Source organism: Lemur catta, chromosome 1 (assembly GCF_020740605.2).
Source record: "Lemur catta isolate mLemCat1 chromosome 1, mLemCat1.pri, whole genome shotgun sequence".
NCBI classification, from domain to species: Eukaryota; Metazoa; Chordata; class Mammalia; order Primates; family Lemuridae; genus Lemur; species Lemur catta.
This window is the reverse complement of record NC_059128.1, coordinates 105,916,126-105,936,442: the sequence shown is the minus strand read 5'-3', so window position 1 is coordinate 105,936,442 and position 20,317 is coordinate 105,916,126. Positions and strand designations below refer to the sequence as shown.

General features: G+C 36.2%; 1 protein-coding gene across 1 annotated transcript in view; it reads left to right on the top strand.

Annotated features, from left to right (window-relative positions):
* UBE2Q2 (ubiquitin conjugating enzyme E2 Q2) overlaps positions 1-20,317 on the top strand; it is a 55,613-nt gene that overhangs the window by 19,446 nt on the left and 15,850 nt on the right. The window contains exons 4-9 of the mRNA XM_045541992.1: positions 4,469-4,525; positions 7,338-7,478; positions 9,239-9,323; positions 10,793-10,853; positions 11,651-11,741; positions 17,711-17,769. Coding sequence (XP_045397948.1) covers positions 4,469-4,525; positions 7,338-7,478; positions 9,239-9,323; positions 10,793-10,853; positions 11,651-11,741; positions 17,711-17,769 — 494 coding nt within the window. The remainder of the gene's footprint in view (positions 1-4,468; positions 4,526-7,337; positions 7,479-9,238; positions 9,324-10,792; positions 10,854-11,650; positions 11,742-17,710; positions 17,770-20,317) is intronic.

Below are 20,317 nucleotides of genomic sequence, written 5' to 3'. Positions count from 1 at the left end.
TCACTTGGGAAGCTTTACGTCTTCTTTCTATGATCTAGGACAGTTTAAACCAGTAATTTTCAACCAAAGGTAATTATTGTCTCCCACGGGACGTTGGAAATATCTGGAGATGTTTTTGGTTGTCACAACTGGCTGTGGTGAGGGGCTACTGGCATTTCCTCTACTGGGTAGAGGATGATAATAAACATCCTGCAATGCACTTGAGAACTCCCCTCATGTAAGAATTATCTGGTCCAATATATCGCTATCGCTGAGGTTCAGAAACCCTGCTTTAAATAAGTATCTGAGCTGGATCCTTTTTGGAGGATAAGTCTGTCTTTTCTTTGTGTTGGTCTGTTCAGATTTTCCACTTCTTCAGTCAGTTTTGGTAACTTCAGATCCTTAAAAAAAGAATGATCACTTCATCTTTACTTTTGAAGCTATTGTAAAGATGTCAAAGTATTTTCACTTTTTGAATAATCTTCATATGTGGTTATATCCTCTTTTTATTTCTAAAGTTATTTTCTTTGCCTTGATATCTTGTCAGTGGCTTGTTTGCTTTTATTATATTGGCCTTTTGAAATAGTTTTATTTTTAAAATCTAGGATGTTTTTCTTTTCTTGTGTTTTAATTATTTCCCCTTTTTTATTTTGCTTTTCCTAGCTGAGCAGATCAATGTAATTTAAATTGCTTTTTTAACAAACGTGTAAGGGTATACATTTCTTGGAGTGCCATTTGACTTTATTGCCCAAGTTTTAAAATTTAGTGTATTTTCCAAATAGTTTGTATTTCCTAAGTTGTTTTATTCCATCTTTTGTTCACATTACTCTTACTATTAAAACTTCTTATTGTGAAATATAACATGTATTGAAAATGTGTAAAACATGAGTTTAGTGTAACACTGAATACCTGGGAGCTACCACCCAGGTGAAGAGACAGAACATTGTTAGCACTATGGGAACCTTCTGCAGGTCCTTCCTCTGGATGTAATGCTTTCCTTACTTTTCTCCAGGTTTATCACTCATGTATGCATTCTAGAACAATATAGTGTTGCCTGCTTTCAAGCATTCTGTTAAGAGTAATATTATATGTATTTTTCATCTTTGTTTTGCTCAACATTGTATGTGAAATTCATTCATACTATGTGTGCTGTAGTTCTTTTTCATTGCTGTATTTATTCCATTGATTATACCATAACATTTATCCATTTGACTGTGCATAAAAATTAGTGGTGTTTTCAGTGTTTTGCTGTTAGGAACAGTCTTACTATGATCGTTCTTTTTTTTTTTTTTTTAAACTTTTGATACACATAAGGAGGCAAATATGATTTTTGTCTGTATTTCATGGTACTCCTGTGCAAGCATGTCTCTCGGGCACATACTTAGTTGGATTACTGGGGCATGAGGATCAATTTCTTCTTTAACCCAAAATTTATCTAGGAAATAAACTTTAGAAAACATTTTTGGGTAGCTTTTGGGTTATTTTTAGTTTGTCAATATGGTCAGAGACTATAGCCTGTGACCTTTCAGCTGCATTATCAGCAATTGCTTAGACTTAACTGTTGGTGTCACTGTTGTCTTTGTGGTTTGGTTTTGTTTGGTTTTGTTTGTAGAGTTGGGGTCTCACTGTGTTGCCCAGGCTGGTCTCAAGCTCCTGGCCTTAACTGATTTTTCTGCCTCAGCCTCCCAAAGTGCTGGGATTATATCACAGGCCACTGCACCCGGCCTGTTTTCCTTGTTTCCTTGCTGTTTCTTGTATCTCATGGTCCCCCGCTTCCTGCCCTCCAAGTATATCCCTGAATAATATCCTGATTTTTTTTTCTTCATAGAAGGGTTTGTGGGAATGTGTATGGAGAGTGTTCCTTGAATACTTGATGTTTTTTTCATTCAACAAATATCTGATTCTGTAAAAAGTACTCTATGTTGGTGTAGAGGATCCAAGTAGTGAACACACACAGATTTGGTTCCTGTCCTGATGGAGCTAGATATGGGATTCTAAATAAGAATTCTTTAAGAGGCTCTAAATAATTGAGTCTCTTCCCAGTTCTTTACACTTTTATTTTCTGGCATTTATTATTATAAATGGGAAGTCTGATGCCTGTCTGATTCTTACTTCTTTCTGTATATTTTATTTTTTCCTTTTTTCTCTGTAACTGTAAAGTATGAAGTTTTACTTTTTAGTATTTCTTTGAGGTATTCAGAGCCACTTAATATTCTAAAGTCTTTCTGTAGCTTGGCAACATTTGTCTCTTTTACTCCTTTTTACTTTTTTCCTTCCATCCTCTGGATGAATACTAGATCTCTATATCTTCCATGACCTTAATTATTCTCTTAATTCCGTCTCCTCTGTTTTTTCTCCCCGTCTCCTCCTCCTCCGTGTTCTAAGGCAGTGGCACAGTTTGGTCCTTGTAGACATAAATGCTTTGTTCAGTCAAACCCATTGTGTTGTGGCCCTTCTACTGAGGTTTGGTTTTGTTTTTTTGAGGTGGGGTGGGGGGGATCTTATTTTTGACTTCTCAAAGGTTCCTAGATGAGGTATGTAACTGATAAGCATCAATTGTTGATATGGGTGTCCTCAGAATTGTCACTCTTCTGTGCTGTGGCCTCCCCTCCTGGTTTGCAGAGCTGTGCTCTTCCTGGGGCATGAGGATGGGGAAGTGCTGGTAGGTGGCTTCCAGCTCCCAAGTAAAAGGAAGAGACAGAATCTGTTACGAGATTTTGCTGCTGCGTTGAGTTATGTTATTAATAAAAACATTCTTTTCTGTTTGGTTCCGACACCCATAGTAAGAGGCTTCGAGCTAGGCTTCCTATATAGGAAAGCAATCCTTACCAACTGTAGTTGGGACAAGTACAGCAAAGAATGTGTAAAGTGGCCCCTCCATTGTCTGAATTGGGTTATGGCTTTCTCAGGACTCGAGGTCTGATTCCATCTGCTTTATGTCTTCTAACATTTCCGTATAGTTGTGGTTCACTGATGGTACCCTTCTTGTGTTTGTTGTTTTTCTAGTGCTGCGATGTTACTTTTTTTTTTTTTTTTAATAAAATTTTTCTGTCATTTTAGTGGGGTTTTGGAAAGAAGGCCAGGGCACATCTTGAGATGAAATTCATCTTAGGATTTTACAACCCTAACTGGCTTTGTGTTTTGGTTAAATTACTTACCCTTTTTGAGGGGGTGGAGGCTCAGCTAACTCACTTGTAAAATGAAGGATAAGGACTGGGTTATTGGTCACAGACCTGGTTACATGTCAGAATCGCGGCAAATTGCTTTTTAAAAGCAGATTCTTTAGGGTAGGCTTTGAAATTAGCATTCAAAAAATGATCTCTGTTATTGCGACTTTTAGGCTAGGTATATTCTGTAGATACCCAAAACAGTCTAATTTGGAATGCACAAGTTATGGAAGTGAAAAAAGGGTGAATTGTAACATTTTGGGAGCTGCAGCTTGCTTCATTTTCTCATTTAGTTTCTAGGAGACAAATAATGTCTAAAGAGATACAGATTTAAAGCAAATACAAGTTTATTCTGCATGGTTATGTGTGCCCATGTGAAATTCTCCAGCTCCCTAATGCAGGAGAGTTATAATATCCTCTGTGATAATGGATTTTTTTTTTCCCCTTAAGAATTATGCCATCAGAGTAAGAACAGATGCTTGGATACTGCTGAGATCTTTGTTGGTATGATTTGATCTCTGGAACCCAGTTTCTTGATCTTTTAGCTAATTCTGGGTTCTAGCCTAAGCTGGCCTTTCTGGTTAGAGATGGATGTGTGTACTGTGTTCTAGAGAACTATGCTCTGGCCCGGGAAACTTGTCTTTTTGAACTCCGTCAAAACTGAATATTGAAGGCCTTTCCTGAAACTCCATTAAATTCATTTGTGAATGAGTGGTAAATTATGTCTTGTAGAGAAGTATTCTGTAGTAAATAGCATGTTTTTTTTTTTTAAATTGACTCTTCAGTGAAGTGGTGATTGTTTATTTTATTTTTAGTTTTGCAAAGTATCTGTTTTATGAAGTATCTATTAGAAAACATCTGACCTTTTTAAAATGTAAGGCAGTTGAATTTGGGTAAAGAATACAGGCTTTTCAAAGTTGAAAAGGTAGCTATTTTAAGGTATCAATAGGTTGAGATATCTATTTTAAACAAAATAAGCCATTGACCTTAGATATAGAACCATATAATAGTAAAATGTTTTTCTCCTTTTAAATTAGATTTATGTTTTAAAATTTTCAGTTTTGCTTTATATTTGCCTGATTGCCTTTGTTTATTCCTCAGGCATCTATTAAGTTGAATTGTTCACTGTTTCTTTTTTAAAAGCTGGTAGATTTTATTTGTCAAAGCAAGATGTAAAAATAATTGTTTTAATTTTAATAAGCTGTTAGTGGAACTGGAGGGACAGATAGTTTGTGTCTAAAGCTGTGGCACCAGTCTTCTAATGTACTCAGCCTGTTCATATTTGTTGTGTGTAGCCCTGGCAAATTCTTTCTCTGTTTCAGAATGGGACAACAGAGGAAGTGACTTCAGAAGAAGAAGAGGAGGAAGAGATGGCTGAAGTAGGTATTTTATGTAAGAATAAAATTTTATAAATGTCTTCATTTTCGAACATACTGATAATTCTCTAATGTGGAATAACGAAAAGCACTTTGTATTTGGAATGCAATATATAATTTCTAAGCTCTGGCATTGCCTCTAACTAATGATATACCTTTGAGCAAATTGCTTTATCTGAATTCCTTGGATTTGATTTCCTAGAAAATAAAAGCTCTTAACATTTACCACTAAAATTATATTTACATTTAATAGTAATCAGTACTTAACCTGTATTTGGTTATTTTTAGGAAGAGGAACTACTAAGTTTAAAAAGTTCTGTATTTGCATAAAAGGTGAATTTGAGAACATTTCAAGGACTACTTGCCAGGAACAGGGAAACCATCTCTTGTTGAAAGATCAACTAAGAATTTTGTTTCAATCCATTAAAACTGCTATAACTGAATACCTGAGACGGGGCAATTTATAAAGAACAGAAGTTTATTTTCTCATAGTTTTGGAGGTTGGGAAGTCCAAGAATGAGTTGTTGTCCATTTGGTGTCTGGCGAGCCTTCTAGTTGTGTCCTTACATGGCAGAACTGAAGGGCAAGAGGGTGTGCTGGCCCTTAATCTCATCAAAGAGCAAGGAGCTCTTGTGACCTAATCACCTCGTAAGGGCCCTGCCTCTTAACACTATCACACTGGCAACACCTGAATTTTGGAGGGGACACAACATTAAAACCATAGCAAATTTAGTAGAGCAGATTCCAAAGATGTTGAGCTTAGGCCAGTTAGTTGTCAGTCATTGATACAATTTTAGAGGTTTTCAGGCTCTGAAGCTTGGCATTTAAATGCAAACTTCGGAATGAAGATCTGTGTTTGCATTGATCACATAGAAGATGTATGAATTCTGTGGTCTTGAATTTAAAACATTTTTTTCTGTTTTGGATCTTAGAATTAATTCAGGCTTTTACCTTATTTTCTTGGTTTGGAAATTTTTAATCTAAAACATACTTGTAGAATGCTTCAGAACTGAAGTAGTTGTAGGCTTGTTGTATGTGTCTGGGAGTAAAATAGTTCTTGAAATTGTCCAATTAGAATGACTTTTCGTGGTAGAGAGATTAATGTTTTCTTGCAGTTTAACTTAGGTGGAATGTGCTGCATGAAAACATCAAACTTTCCATGGGTCCGGTGTACAGTGAAGTGTATTCTGTACTAAGACAGTTTATGTACCTTTCCTTTTTTCCTCATAGGATGGTAAACGAGGGACAGCAACATTTAGGGAAATCTAGAAAGGTAGGAGACTGGACTTTGGAGATGTTCAGATTAAGATGGGTGAAAAGATATTCTAGGCTACAAAAATAATGTGGTAGAAAAGGCCGAGAATGTCTTTGGGCATGATGTGTTCGGGTGCATTGGATGCTGTTCTTTTGGGAGAAGAAGGTTGATGTGTTGGAGTCATGGAAAGCAAGATGGACTAAAAAAGATGGCTACAAGTCTTGAATTAGAGACAAATGTTCCTATTTGGTAAGACTGTTGAAAATAAGGTCTTAAGGAGAGAACAGTGTGCTGAGAATATTGTTTTAGAAAGATAATGATGAATTTTGTTTGCGATGGGCTGATGAATACTCAAGTGGAGAAGTTTTGTGGATGGGAATATGACTGAGTTTGAAGGTAGAAGAGGGGAAGATACAGGCTAAAGGTATTTGTGAGAATTCTGAAGAAAACAAGTGTAGAATGGAAGATTAGGACTGAAAGGTACACACTGCAGAAGAGAGCTCTAAGTATAGAGTCACAGGCAGAGTTTGAATAGGAATAGAGTGTCATAAGCGTTGAAGAGATGGCATTCCCAGAAAGAGGCCCATTGAGTTTGGGTAGAAGGTGGTCATTAACCTGGTCTAGAAATCGGGTAATTAGTTGGCTTGAAAAAGTAGAGAAAGTAAGTATAAACTACTCCTTTAGAGGTTTTGGCAGTTGAAATAAAAGAGAAGTAAGATAATTGGAAAAAGTTAGGATTAAAAGAATTCTGCATAGATTTATATTTAAGAGCAGATGATATGGGGAAAAAGAGAGCAGAATCATGTAATTAAAGATGTTGATCTAGAATTATTCAAATTCTTTTCCTGATTTCTAATTTTAAAAGTCAATATATGCTTACTACAGAAAAGTTGGAAAATAAGGAAAAGTATTAAATGTCTCAGAGTTAACAGCTATTAACATTTTGGTATAAGTCCTTCTGGTCTTTTTTTATGCTTACTTTGGCACAATTGAGATTCTGTATATTCTGTTTTGTATTCTGATTTTCATTTCAAAGTTTTTATTAATACAGAAATAATTATGCTATATTGGTATTTTAATGGCCTCCTAGGATTCCATGGAGTTAACTTTTACCATTTTTACACGTGTGTATGGTGTGTTTTTGTGATTGTAAGGTTGAAATAGGTATCTTTATGCCTAAATTTGTGTTCACAATTTAGACTAGTTTCTTAGAATAGAATTCTAGAAATTGTGTATTAACAGTTTAAGTTGTTGATCCCTGCTGCTAAACTGTTTCAAAAGTTCCTCTTAGTAGGAGACTTAAAGGATAGCTTATTTGGTCATAGTTATAACTTTGTAAAGCTATTAAAACTGCTTTACTCAGAGTCTAGCTTTTAAGTAAAATATAGGATATAAGAGAGGGAGTCTTTTGTGTTGAATGTGAAGGCATTTTTCCCTTCTCCATGGAATAAATGTATTCTATCTTTCCTGTTTCTGGTTGAGTGAAGAATAATTTAACTTTTGCATAAGAAACTACTCAAGAAAAATAATTGGTATAAGGTAATATTTTTCTTTTTGTAGGATATAGAAGACTTAGATCACTATGAGATGAAGGAAGAAGAGCCCATTAGTGGGAAAAAGTCGGAGGATGAAGGAATTGAAAAAGAAAATTTGGCAATATTAGAGAAAATTAGGAAGACTCAAAGGCAAGACCATTTAAATGTAAGTGTGTGTAAATATTTAGAACCTGGACTTTTGTGGTTATGTAATTATAATTAACACTAGGCAGTTCATTAAGATACCAATCTCAGCTGCCCTCTTCGTTTGTCCCTGCCTTAATGGTAGATTCGGTCGTGGGTTTTGTTGCCCTAATTTACCTTTCTCCTCTATCCATAGTCACTTCCTACCCTGTTCTTCTGCTCTCCATATCCTGGACTCACCTGCTGGTCCCTGTATGTGCCCATTTCCAGCCTGTTTAAGCTGTTTTCCCTGCTTACCCTCCTCCTGCAGGATCTGCATATTCAAGTTCAGTCTCTCCGACAAAATGCATTCATATTCTTTCTCTTCCTCTGTGAAGCTGACCTCTGGTCTGTCCTGTCTTGACCAAACTAAAAGTAATTTTTCTCTTTTGACTTAAATCTCTTTTATGTGAAGCAGGAGAGGAGTGTGAAGTGAACACTGAGTTTGGTGACAAATACATCTTTTGTGGCTTCAGTTTCTTCAGCTCTAAAATGTGGACAATACATACCTTTTGGATGATTGCTGTGAAAAATAAATGACAATGATGTATGTATATATAAAATGCCCAGACAGAATAGGGAAACATCAAATGATAGTCTGGCTGTCTGTGTGAACACTTCCTGCTTCCTTCCTTGTATTAGAGCTGTTATTCAACCTCGTGCAATCTGAGAACCAGTTACTTTGTTTTGGGCACAGGTTTTCAAACATTAGGGAATAAATTGTTACACAAGTAGATGCCAAGTATTGAAAACAGGTAGATTATTCTCCCTCCTTCATTCTTACTTAGTATACTAATTTAATTGGCAAACCCTTTTTAATAGAGCCAAGAAATTTAGCCAAGCTCCATACCTTGATTATTAAAAAAATTTGTGGCATCTGGATTGATGATGTTTTGCTGTGCCTTGTGATCAATTTCAGTTTGTATATGTTGTAATCAAAACAGCTGTAAATTATTGAACACTTTGACATGATAGTACTATGCCAGGTTCTTTATACCTTCTCATTTAATCTTCATTGCCACCGTGTGAAATAGGTATTCTTCATATTTTATAGATATGAAAACTGGGTTTAAACCAGTTCAAGGTCACATAGCTAGGAAGTAACATCTTTGTAACTTGACTTTTTTTCCCCTTCTCAAAGCATAGGGCAACCTTTAAAATCTTTAATTTTATGTGATCAAAATTTCACACAGTCAAAAAATAGTTCCATTCATGTTCAGTCTTAGGGTAAGATATTGGCTCATTCTCATCTTTGAAGAAGTCCCAACACTGAAAAAACTGAAACCAATTGCATATAGGGCAAACATGTTTCTCAGTTTCTTAATATGTGAACTAGACTGTCAGTGGAACATTCTTGCTTATAATGCCCTTAATGGAACTCTGTTTTAGTTAACATGTCATGATGGGGGTCTTCTAATATTTTCAAAATTTGGAGTTTGGAATAGAGTCATACTGAATTCTGTGCTTTTGGCAGAGTCCATGGTGGTCTGGACATGTTGGCTAGACTTTTTTTTTTTTCCTTCCAGATGATAAGAAATAGTAAATGAACCAGACTTGTCCCCAGTTTTATATTTCTCTTGAAACTTTATAATCCTTCCTTTAATTGAACTTAACTTTTTTGACTTTTAAAATGTTGAGTGGTGATCCATTGTTACTGTAAACTTTTATATCAAGTTGAAATACCTTAAATCTTTAATTACTTGACTCAATAGACCCTGGTAAACAACGAGTTTTATGTTTCAGGGTGCAGTGTCTGGGTCAGTGCAAGCTTCGGATAGACTTATGAAAGAGCTCAGGGACATATACAGATCACAGAGTTATAAAACAGGTAAGGACCTCTGGATCTCTGTTGTTCCTGTTATTTTGTTCTTTTCTATTTTCAGATAATGTCATTTCTTATAACTGGACAGAAATGGAAATGTTTATTAATTTTACTTTAGGGGATGTGAAACTGAGACATAATCAAGTTCCAAAATGTTGGGGGTAAAATGAGTTTACTTGTTCTTTGGATTTTTAAAAAAAAAATTATTTTTGCCTATAATCCTAGCACTCTGGGAGGCTGAGGTGGGAGGATCACTTGAGCCCAGGAGTTTGAGGTTGCTGTAAGCTAGGCTGATGCCATGGCACTCTACTCAGGGCAACAGAGTGAGACTCTGTCTTAAAAAAAAAAAAAAAGAAAAAGAAAAAAAATTGTTTTTATACATATATCATAATTCTTTATCTTCTGGCAAAAGCATGAGTAATATTACTTTGGAAAGTAAGTAAGAAATAATGTATTTCACTGTACAAAGAACTATTGCCAAGTTGATTTTTTATTTTTCTCCACTTTTTTGAAATCAACCTTTATTATAGAGATAGTTATGGTATTATTTTTTAAATAGGTGGGTTTTTAAAATTTTTATTTCATTATTTGACTTGAGTGTTCTTACCCAATAAGATTTGAATATTGTGGAACCTCTAACCAGAGGTGAAATCCTTCCATATTGTTACAGAGATTCTAACAGTGTTAAATAAGGGAAAGAGCCAAACTAACTTGTGAAGAGCCAAACTTTAACTTGTTTGAAGGGATAGCATTATAACCCATTCATGATCAAATCAGAATCATTAGAACTTAACTTAAAAAACAAAAACCTCTCTGCTTTATAGAGTTCAAGATAAAGCCAAACTTGTTTCTGAGTTATTAGAAGTTTGGGTATCCTTATAGTTTTTCTTTTAAGAAGTCTAGAAGTTTATCTGTAGAAACCTAATAGAGTACCAATATTTGAATACTGATTTTATGTTTAAATGTTAAATAATCACTTGTTTCAGCATTATTTACAGTAGCAAAATTAATAACCAGATATTGGGTGGAATTAGTTAAATTACAGTATATCCATAAAATGTTGTAGTTATTATAATAAAAGATACAGATTTATATAAACTAACTTGGAAAGATAATCTCAAAGTTGAAGAAAGACTATGAAACAATATATAAAGATTCCATCTTTATAGAAATGTTTATGTGTACATGGAAGAGAAGGTACATATGATTTTACATGGTAGTTTTTTTTTCATTTACTTGATGGTAAGCAGTTTTTCAACTCATTAAAGAATCCTCTTACTTGATTGCTTTAATTATCTGTTAAGGGAATAAGAAACTTAGCTCTAGTGTTAAAATATTTATAATATAGCTTAGTTTTTCCATGTTTTAATAGCAAAATTTCTGGCTTTTGTTGGATATTTATTGTATCGATTTATACCAGAGTAATAGTTATATGAGCAAATGAAGAGTAATTAACGTGTTCTGTATGTTAACAGGGATTTATTCAGTGGAACTCATAAATGACAGTTTGTATGACTGGCATGTTAAACTGCAGAAGTAAGTGGCTTTTTTATGCTACCTCACTCTTTGCAATGCTGGACTATCACAATGGAGTTTTTTTCTCTTAAATCAGTACCTGTATATATGGCTTTTACTTAAAACTTTAGACTTTGTTTCTGTAGAACTATTTCTATAGAAACAAAGTCTAAAGTTTTAAGTTCTTAGATTGTTAAAATGTGCTATTTCTGAGGCTTAAGTAAAATGAGAAAGAAGGAGAAAAAGAGGGACCAGTTGTGAGATAAAGTATTTCATGGAATTAGTGAAACAGTGGGAACTTAGAAACAAGTGTATTTATTGATAGTAACTTGATGAGACTGTGATAAGCAGTTTATATTTGAAGTAAGGGATTTGAGTAGGATTTGCATGTATAGAACAATTATAGACAAATTCCAATTTTATTAGCGATTTAAGTTTTTGTAGTCTTCTCCACGGCAAATTTCTTTCCTTGAACTCCTTGGCTAATAATAGAAGTTTAGGAAAGCATATTAAAATTATTTTTGAGTTCTTGAGAAGATTATATACATATGACTGTTTTCTTTGAGAATGACTGCTAGCTTTGATCCCCCTTATTAGAATAGATTTAGAGTACTACTATATGCTCTTTTGGACATTTATTCCCAAGGAGCTGGAGGCTATAGTGACCTATTTTCCTGGGGCTGTAGAGCAGCCTTAGACCTTCTCTGTCTGGAACTTATCTTAGGGGCTCTGTTTTAGCACTTGGACTGGTTCATTTTTGAGTTTAGTAAGAAAAATGTTCTAACAGTTTTGTTTGAACTGTGTTTTGTAATTCTTAGGGTTGACCCTGATAGTCCTTTGCACAGTGATCTTCAGATCTTAAAAGAAAAAGAAGGCATAGAATATATTTTGCTTAACTTCTCTTTTAAGGTAAGAAAATAGTAATGGGACCCCATCTGCTTCTGATGGGCATGTATTTGTGCAGTGCTTTGGAAAGCAATTTGGTATTATTTGGTAAAGTTAGAAGATACTCATACTGTGTGGTTCAGGATTTCTTATAGGTATATACTCTGTAAGAAATCAGGACTTAGGTGCACTGGGAGCATGTTCAGAGTGGCACTATTTATAATAGCCTCAAACAGAAAATAACCCATGTTCATTCCAATAAAATGGAGAATTGTGATATTCATAAAATGGATACAGCTACATGCAACAAGGTGGGTGAATCTTAAATATATTGCTGAGTAAAACAAACCAGACTCCAAAATCTGTTTTGTATAATTTCATTTATATAGAGTTCAAAAATAGGTAAAACTAATATTGATTAGGACATGCATTCTCAGTGGAGGCAATACCATCCCCAGTGGGGTGAAAATTGGTCCTTGAAGTGAAAAAATCTTAGCTATGGTCTGATGCTCTCCAAAGGGCCAGAGAACAGAAACAGATACATCTGTGGTGTTAAAATTCCGTGCGGCAGGGAGATGGAATTAGGAAAAAGAATTTCTAAAGAGGCTTCTTAGTGGGGCAAAAATTAAAAGAAAGGCTGAGAAACACTAATTTGTGGATTCATACTTGGGTGGGCAGCAAAACTATCAAGAAGAGCAAAGACGTGATTACCATACAGGTTAGGATAAGGACTCCCTCTCGTTTTGGTGGGAGTGCGGAGGTGTTGCAGGGGACATCTGCGGGGTTCTTGCATACAGACTGTAATCTTTTATTGACCAGGGTGGTGGTCACATGGGCACATACTTTACAATAATTTGTTAAGATGTACCTCTATATTTTAGGTACTTTTCTAAATTTATGTGTTATTTTTAGCATCTTAAAAATACTTTATCAAACATAAAGGTTAAAAAAGAATAGCAGTGGAATCTAGATAAAATGTTAATGATTTAATATGAAATCTGGATAAAATGTAATGGTTTAAAGTCTATGGATCTGAGATTATTTTGAAGGAAAACAAAGACATGAAAGAATACTTTCTTTATACTTGCAAAAAGAATGGTTATAATTTTCTGAAAGTTTCTTACCTCGCTTTTGTGCATGCGTGTTCTTGTTTGGGGATATAGGTTATGATTGAATTTTCTTGAAATTGCCCAAATATCAGTATTTTCACTCAGTTTTTTTGTCAGAACTGTTGTGGTTGTCAACTGGATTGTCTCCTTAGAATGTGAATCTGGTCTATGTTTATTGAAGTTGCTAATGACTGCGTTTTTACTGATTCTTATGGGGGAATGAATGAAATGCCCAGGCCAAACAAAACAAAAAACACTGGAAAACCAGGAAAGTATCTTTCTTTTTTAAAACATTAAAGCATATGCTCATGTACCCAACACCAAACTTAAGAAATAAAACCTTAGACTTGGGAGGCTGAGGCAGGAGGATCACTTGAAGCCAGGAGCTCGAGACCAGCCTGGGAAACATAGCGAGACCCCATGTCTAAAAAATTTTTTTTAAAAATTAGCCAGTCACTGTGGCATGCCTATAGTTCTAGCCATTTGGGAGGCTGAGGCAGGAGGATCACTTGAGCTCAGGAGTTCAAGGTTGCAGTGAGCTATATCGTGACACTATACTACAGCCTGGGTGACCGTGAGACCCTGTCTCTTTAAAAAACAAAAACCACCTTATCAGTACGTTAGAAGCCCCCTGTGTGCCCTTCTCCTGTCACTTCCTCCTTGGGGGAGATATCTTTAAGGAAATATGAAATCTTGGCCATGAAACTGGAGGACTTGTGACTGCAGGTAGTGTTTTCATTATTTTTTCCTACTGTAGGTAGAGACTTCAGGGAGGGGATGATCTGGGATGTAAATGGCTGAAATTCTATTGGATTTGTGTTTCTGGACCATGGCTTCTGATACCAGAAAGAAGGGCCTTTTCTAGGGTTGGAGTATTTCTTAAGAGGCCTGGGAAGAATATGATCGCCTTGAGCTAACTGACCTTATGAAGAGGACCTTAAACTGAATTGCCAAGTTATTAGTATCAGGATTCACAGGCTTTGGAGGATAGCAGGTATGACCCAGGAAGGAGCCAGAACAATTTATATTTATGGCCTCGATGTCCCCAGTGACAACCTGAGAGCCATGAATGATAAGAAAAATGGAACTTGAGATATAACACAAGGCTGGAAATGGAGGCAGGAGGGAATGGGACAGCAGCTTGGTAAATCCATTTTGTATGCTTTTAAGGAAGTGGTTTTCTGACTTCTCAGGCAACATCTGAATTATTAAATTGAATTGTGAGGGAATGTTAATACTTTAAGAAGTGTTTCTTTAGACAAATTCAGGCTCATTTAGAGGCTAGTAGCCAGGGTTGGAAGAGATTCTATTTCATGTCCTAAGATAGCTGCTTAAATCGTGGATTTGGAGAGAAGAACATGGGGGTTCATGATAGCTTGCTTTCAACTATTTCAAGGACTGAGTAAGTGGAAGCATTAGTTTGATTTGTTGGTGAACACAAGGCATAAAACTAGAACAAATAAGTCAAATTATAAAGAGGCGATGTTCAATTCAATATAAGGAAGTGATTTGTAACTATTTAGAGCCATCTGGTGATGTAGTCTTTCAAAAAGAGAATGTTCTTCATCCTTAAGAATAGCTTAGGAGGCCAAGATGTTAAACTGAAAATCCAGATAACCTTCTGAGCCCCTTGTGAAGCCTGAGAGTCTGAGTTCACGTGTGCTAACCAAGGTAGCTCAAACTTCCTTTTCATAGTCATCCTCAACCACACCCCCATCCGCCTCACTTTTTTCCTGAAGAACTCCTTTTTATTTCTGTAAAATCTTGATTACTAAGTTCCAGGGTACAGAGTTTATGGAGTAGAATCCCCAGGTTTTGATACAGAATAGTTACTCAGAAGAACTACTTAAAATGAAGGTAGTTCTCACATAATCAATTGATGTGAGGCTTTGTAGTCGCTGATTTGGCATCACATATTGAAAGATCTAAATAATAGGAGATTAAATGAGGTTTTGGTTTACCATGCTTTGCATCTCTTCTTTTCATTATGTCTGTTAAATTGTAGATATTATTAAAGGGGAGCTGCTTGTTTGAAAGTAGATTGTAACAACGGTCATTAAGTTGGTATCTTGGGTGGGTAGGTTTCTTTCTTTCCTAACTTGTAGTAGAAATCTAAGATTATCTACTTCAGCCATCAGAAATACATGTATCTTCCTGTTAGTAGGATTGAATTTTCATAGTTTTTATGTTTCTCAGAATCTTATTCGAGAGCAAGCAGAGGAAGGGAGTTAAAGTATTGAAATTATGCTGCTTATTCTTACTCCCAGTTTAAATTGCATTTTTATGTTCCTTGGAAATAACTGGATGAAACAAATGTTTAGATTCCTTACCTTCAAATTGTTTTTTTAAAAGATATTGTATTCATTGTTTCCTTTAATCCCTTTTTGTTTGAACATAGAAATTGGGGGCAATTTCTCTCAGATCTCCTGACATATCTTTATTAGAGGCAATATGCCATTTCTCTGCCTGCCTGCAGGAGGAAGATGAGAGGCAACCTTCTTGGCCTTCTCTCCTAGCCATCCAGGGGCTGACTGATAACACTCTTGGCTACTTCAGCTACGGTCTTTGGTTCAGTTCATTACTGGAAAAGTTCTTATTCTTCTGGAAAGCTTCAGTGCCCAGGACTGGGAATTTGAAAGAGAGAATTGTGCTTGGTAGCCTAAGAAGTAGCAGAGATTTCTTTTCTCTCATCTTCTAACTCATCTTCCTCTCTTCATATATTTTTATCAAGTCTGATGATCATTCTTTTTTTTTTTTTTTTTGAGACAGAGTCTTGCTCTGTTGCCCGGGCTAGAGTGAGAGCCATGGCGTCAGCCTAGCTCACAGCAACCTCAAACTCCTGGGCTTAAGCAATCCTCCTGCCTCAGCCTCCCAAGTAGCTGGGACTACAGGCATGTGCCACCATGCCCAGCTAATTTTTTTTTTATATATATATATATATATATATATATTTAGTTGGCCAGATAACTTCTATTTTTAGTAGAGACGAGGTCTTGCTCTTGCTCAGGCTGGTCTCGAACTCCTGACCTCGAGCGATCCACCCGCCTCGGCCTCCCAGAGTGCTAGGATTACAGGCATGAGCCACCGCGCCTGGCCAAGATGATCATTCTTTAATTGGACCAATTAGTCCATTGCATTTAATGTTATTTCATTGATATTTGGGTTTAAATCTACCATCTTTAGATGATTTCTATTTGTCATCCTTGCTCCATGTTCCATTTTCACTTTTGGATTATTTTTTTATTACTACAGTTTCCCACCTCTGTTAGTTTAGTAGTTCTCTTCTTTACTATTCTACAATTACAGTACATGTCCTTGACTTGTCAAAGTCTATTATAAATTTGTTAATTTATATGTTTTTCTTTTGCTCGTCATGCACTCCCTGCCAAATGTGTGCTGTTACTGTCATGTGTTTTAGTTCTATACTTATCTAAAACCCTACACATAATTATTCTATCATAGTCAATGTCCACTTAGATCTACATGCATATTCGCTCTTCTCATGCTCTTTATTCTCCACATTTTCATCTAGATCATCTTTCTCCTGCCTGAAAATACCCGTTAGTATTTCCTTTAGTGTGGGCCTGTAGATAGGAAAATGCCTTTATTTTTACTTTGTTTTTGCGGAGTATTTTCATTGAGGATAGATTTCTAGCTTGGCAATTGCTTTCTTTCAGCACCTTGAAGATATTTTCTTACCATAGCCTCTACTTCCTCTTGAAGTATTTATGGTGGTTAGATCTTGGGAAGTCTTTGATCAGTTTTGGAAAATTCTTGGCAACTATATCTTCAAATATTGCTCTGTCTCCTTCTTTCTCCTGCGGGGATTCTATGTATGTGATAGACCTTTTCCATATATTGTCTTGTCTTATTGTCTGCATTTTTCACCTTTTTGTTTTTCTGCTGTTTTCCAATTTACTGAATCTCTTAGTTTCTGCTATGGTTAAACTCATCCATTAAGTTATTCATTGCAGTTGTTACGTTTCTAAATGTCAGAATTTCCATATGGTTCATTTTTACAATTTGCAGTTCTCTTCAGATTTTCCATCTTGCCTTTCCTTTCCTCGCACATACCCAGCAGGGTTTTAACTCTATTATCTTGCTCCCTTGTGGTTTCCTGTCTATTGTGCCTCTTATTTTCTGATCATGTCGTCTGTAAGGCCCATGGCTGATTATTTTTAGTGATAGACATTACGTATGAAAAATTATAGAGCTAATTGGAAGCCTTAGGTAATACTCTACTCCAGGGAGGATTTACATTTGGGTATTAGCAACCCAGGATCACCTCATCGAATCAGAAATTGAAATGATTTAAAGCCGGACTTCATTGGGCAGTTTGCAGTTTGTCCTTCAGGGCCCCAACCTACAGTGTGGGAGACTTATCAGGGCCTCTCTTTGGACCCTGAGCTCCAATGTTTATCTCCCTGTGGGTCTGTGACTTCTACTCAGCTTGTTAACCTCTTGTCTTTCTCTTCTGTAATTGGAAGAAAACCTAAGGGAAAAGGCCTGCTCTCTGAGGTTCCCTTTTCTTTCTGCTCTTAGCCCGGTGACTCACATTTTGCCTATCTTTTCTAGTTCTCAGCCAGAAGATTGATCTGAATTACCCAGTGTATCGTCATTGGAATGGTTCCTTCATATAGTTCTTTTGGAAGGGAAACCCCTTCCTGTATTTCATAAGTTTATAAAAACAGTTCTGTTTGGGCCTGATCTTAAACCGCATTTTTATTTGCTTTAGTTTTCACTTCGTTTTGTTTTTTTGGTACTAACTTTATGACCCTCACTCATTATCTGATAGTAAATGTACATATTATTTATTGGCTCAGAATTTTCTGAATATGGTCTTAAGGATGTTCTTAAAATTAATTAAACATATTTGCTTTTTAGGATAACTTTCCATTTGATCCGCCTTTTGTTCGAGTGGTGTTACCTGTTCTCTCAGGAGGGTAAGTTTAAGCGATTACTTTTTTTTTTAATAGTGTGCAACAAAATCATTTGGAGAACTAGTCTCAGGGTGTTTTATTTAGGTCTGGGGTGGGCCTGAACATTTACATTTCTAAGAAGTTCCCAGGTGAAGTTGATGCTATTGGTCTGGGGCCCACATTCAACACCATTGGTTATAAACCATTTTATTGTTTATAGGTAGAGTTTTTAATGGTTCCTGTTCATATATATTTCACCACCAAATACCCAAATATTTTTCAAATATAAATTGTGATTGAAGTTTTTAGAGGAAGTTACTTGAGAGTGATTCCCACATGCTTGCTATCACTAGGTATAATCACAGGAAATCTCACGAGCCTTTGGAACTGGCTGTCTAGTTCCTTCTAGAGGTAGTAGTTGCAGTTCAGTAGAATCAAATGGTAATTGTCATGCAGTTTTACTGAAGTTCGTATTGATGCTTTTTTGTGATTAGAAGTCTTACGATGGTGGGGAAGAGATCAGAATTTGTACTCAGGTTGGTTATGAAATGTTCTATAGATCCTCTGTGTAAGGAGCAATTAAACTAATTTGAGAATTTTAAAATACTAAGCTAATTCTATTTTGTGAGATAATCCACATTATGATGATTAAAATCTAAAAATATGCAGACCTTCCATTGATCATTTCTACAGTCGAGATAGTAATAATTACATTTAGGGTGAAAATATGGGCAACTATTTAAAGACTTCAGAATTTTCTGCAGAAGTGGTTTGCTCCTGCACTTACTATTTTTAATTATGTTTGCTTTACATGCTTATTTGGACTCAAATCTTAAGAATCATTTCTGTATAGTCAGAATATGTTTTTTTTTTTTTTTTTTTTTGAGACAGAGTCTCGCTCTGTTGCCTGGGCTAGAGTGAGTGCCGTGGCATCAGCCTAGCTCACAGCAACCGCAAACTCCTGGGTTCAAGCAATCCTCCTACCTCAGCCTCCCGCGTAGCTGGGACTACAGGCATGCACCACCATGCCCAGCTAATTTTTTCTATATATATTTTTAGTTGGCCAGATAATTTCTTTCTATTTTTAGTAGAGACGAGGTCTCACTCTTGCTTAGGCTGGTCTCGAACTCCTGACCTCAAGCGATCCACCGGCCTTGGCCTCCCAGAGTTCTAGGATTACAGGCGTGAGCCACCGTGCACGGCCCAGAATATGTATTAATTGTGTTGATACTACAAAATAGTTACTTGGGCATGGTGTCTATCTATAAAGTTCAGGATAAATAAAAAGCATGGTTTAATATTACATATGGATGTGCTCAGCCCATTTTGAGTTCTGCAACACAGTAACATTTCTTTTCTTTTCTTTTTTTTCTTTCTTTTTTGAGACAGAGTCTTGCTCTGTTGCCCTGGCTAGAGTGCAGTGGCGTCATTGTAGTTCACTGCAACCTCAAATTCCTGGGTTTGAGCAATCCTTCTGCCTCAGCCTCCCGAGTAGCTGGGACTATAGGCATGTGCCATGATGCCTGGCTCATTTTTCTGTGTTTAGTAGAGATGGGGTCTTGCTCTTGCTCAGGCTGGCCTCGAACTCCTAAGCATAAGCAATCTTCCTGCCTTGGCCTCCCAGAGTGCTAGGATTACAGGCGTGAGCCGCCACGCCTGGCCAGTAATACTGCTTCTTGAGGGTTTGCTTACCTGATACCTGCAGCCTTATCCTTCGCCACATCTCCCAGAATGTTCTGTGAGCACTAGTACAGTGATAGATTAATGGATACTTGTTTTGAAAGGATTGCAGGATTTTGGGAAACCAGGCTCAAACTATTCTTTACCAAAGGACTTCTTGGAGCTTTGATGTGACTTTCCAAGATGATGTTAAACAGCTTTTCCCAAATTTATTTAATTCATAATTTTTTACCCTACAAGCATCTAAGAGGAAGGTGTCCTCTGGTTTGCTCTTTGGGAAAGGCTACTCTGTTAGAAATTTATTACTAACCAAAACAGCCTGGTACTGGCATAAGAACAGAGATATAGACCTTTGCAACAGGACGGAGAACCCAGATATAAAACCATCCTCATATTGTCATCTAATCTTTGACAAAGCAGACAAAAATATACACTGGGGAAAAGAATCCCTATTCAATAAATGGTGCTGGGAAAATTGGATAGCCACATGCAGAAGATTGAAACTGGATCCACGCCTCTCACAAAAACCAACTCACAATGGATAACAGACTTAAACCTGAGACATGAAACCATAAGAATTCTAGAAGAAAATGTTGGGAAAACTCTTATAGACATTGGCCTAGGCAAAGAATTTATGAAGAAGACCCCCAAAGCAATCACAGCAACAAGAAAAATAAATAAATGGGACCTGATCAAATTAAAAAGCTTCTGCACAGCCAAGGAAAATATTATTAGAGTGAATAGACAACCTACAGAATGGGAGAAAATATTTGCATGCTACACATCTGATAAAAGGATGATAACTAGAATCTATACAGAACTTAAGAAAATTAAGAAAAAATCGAACAACCCATTAAAAAGTGGGCAAAGGACATTAACCAAAACTTTTCAG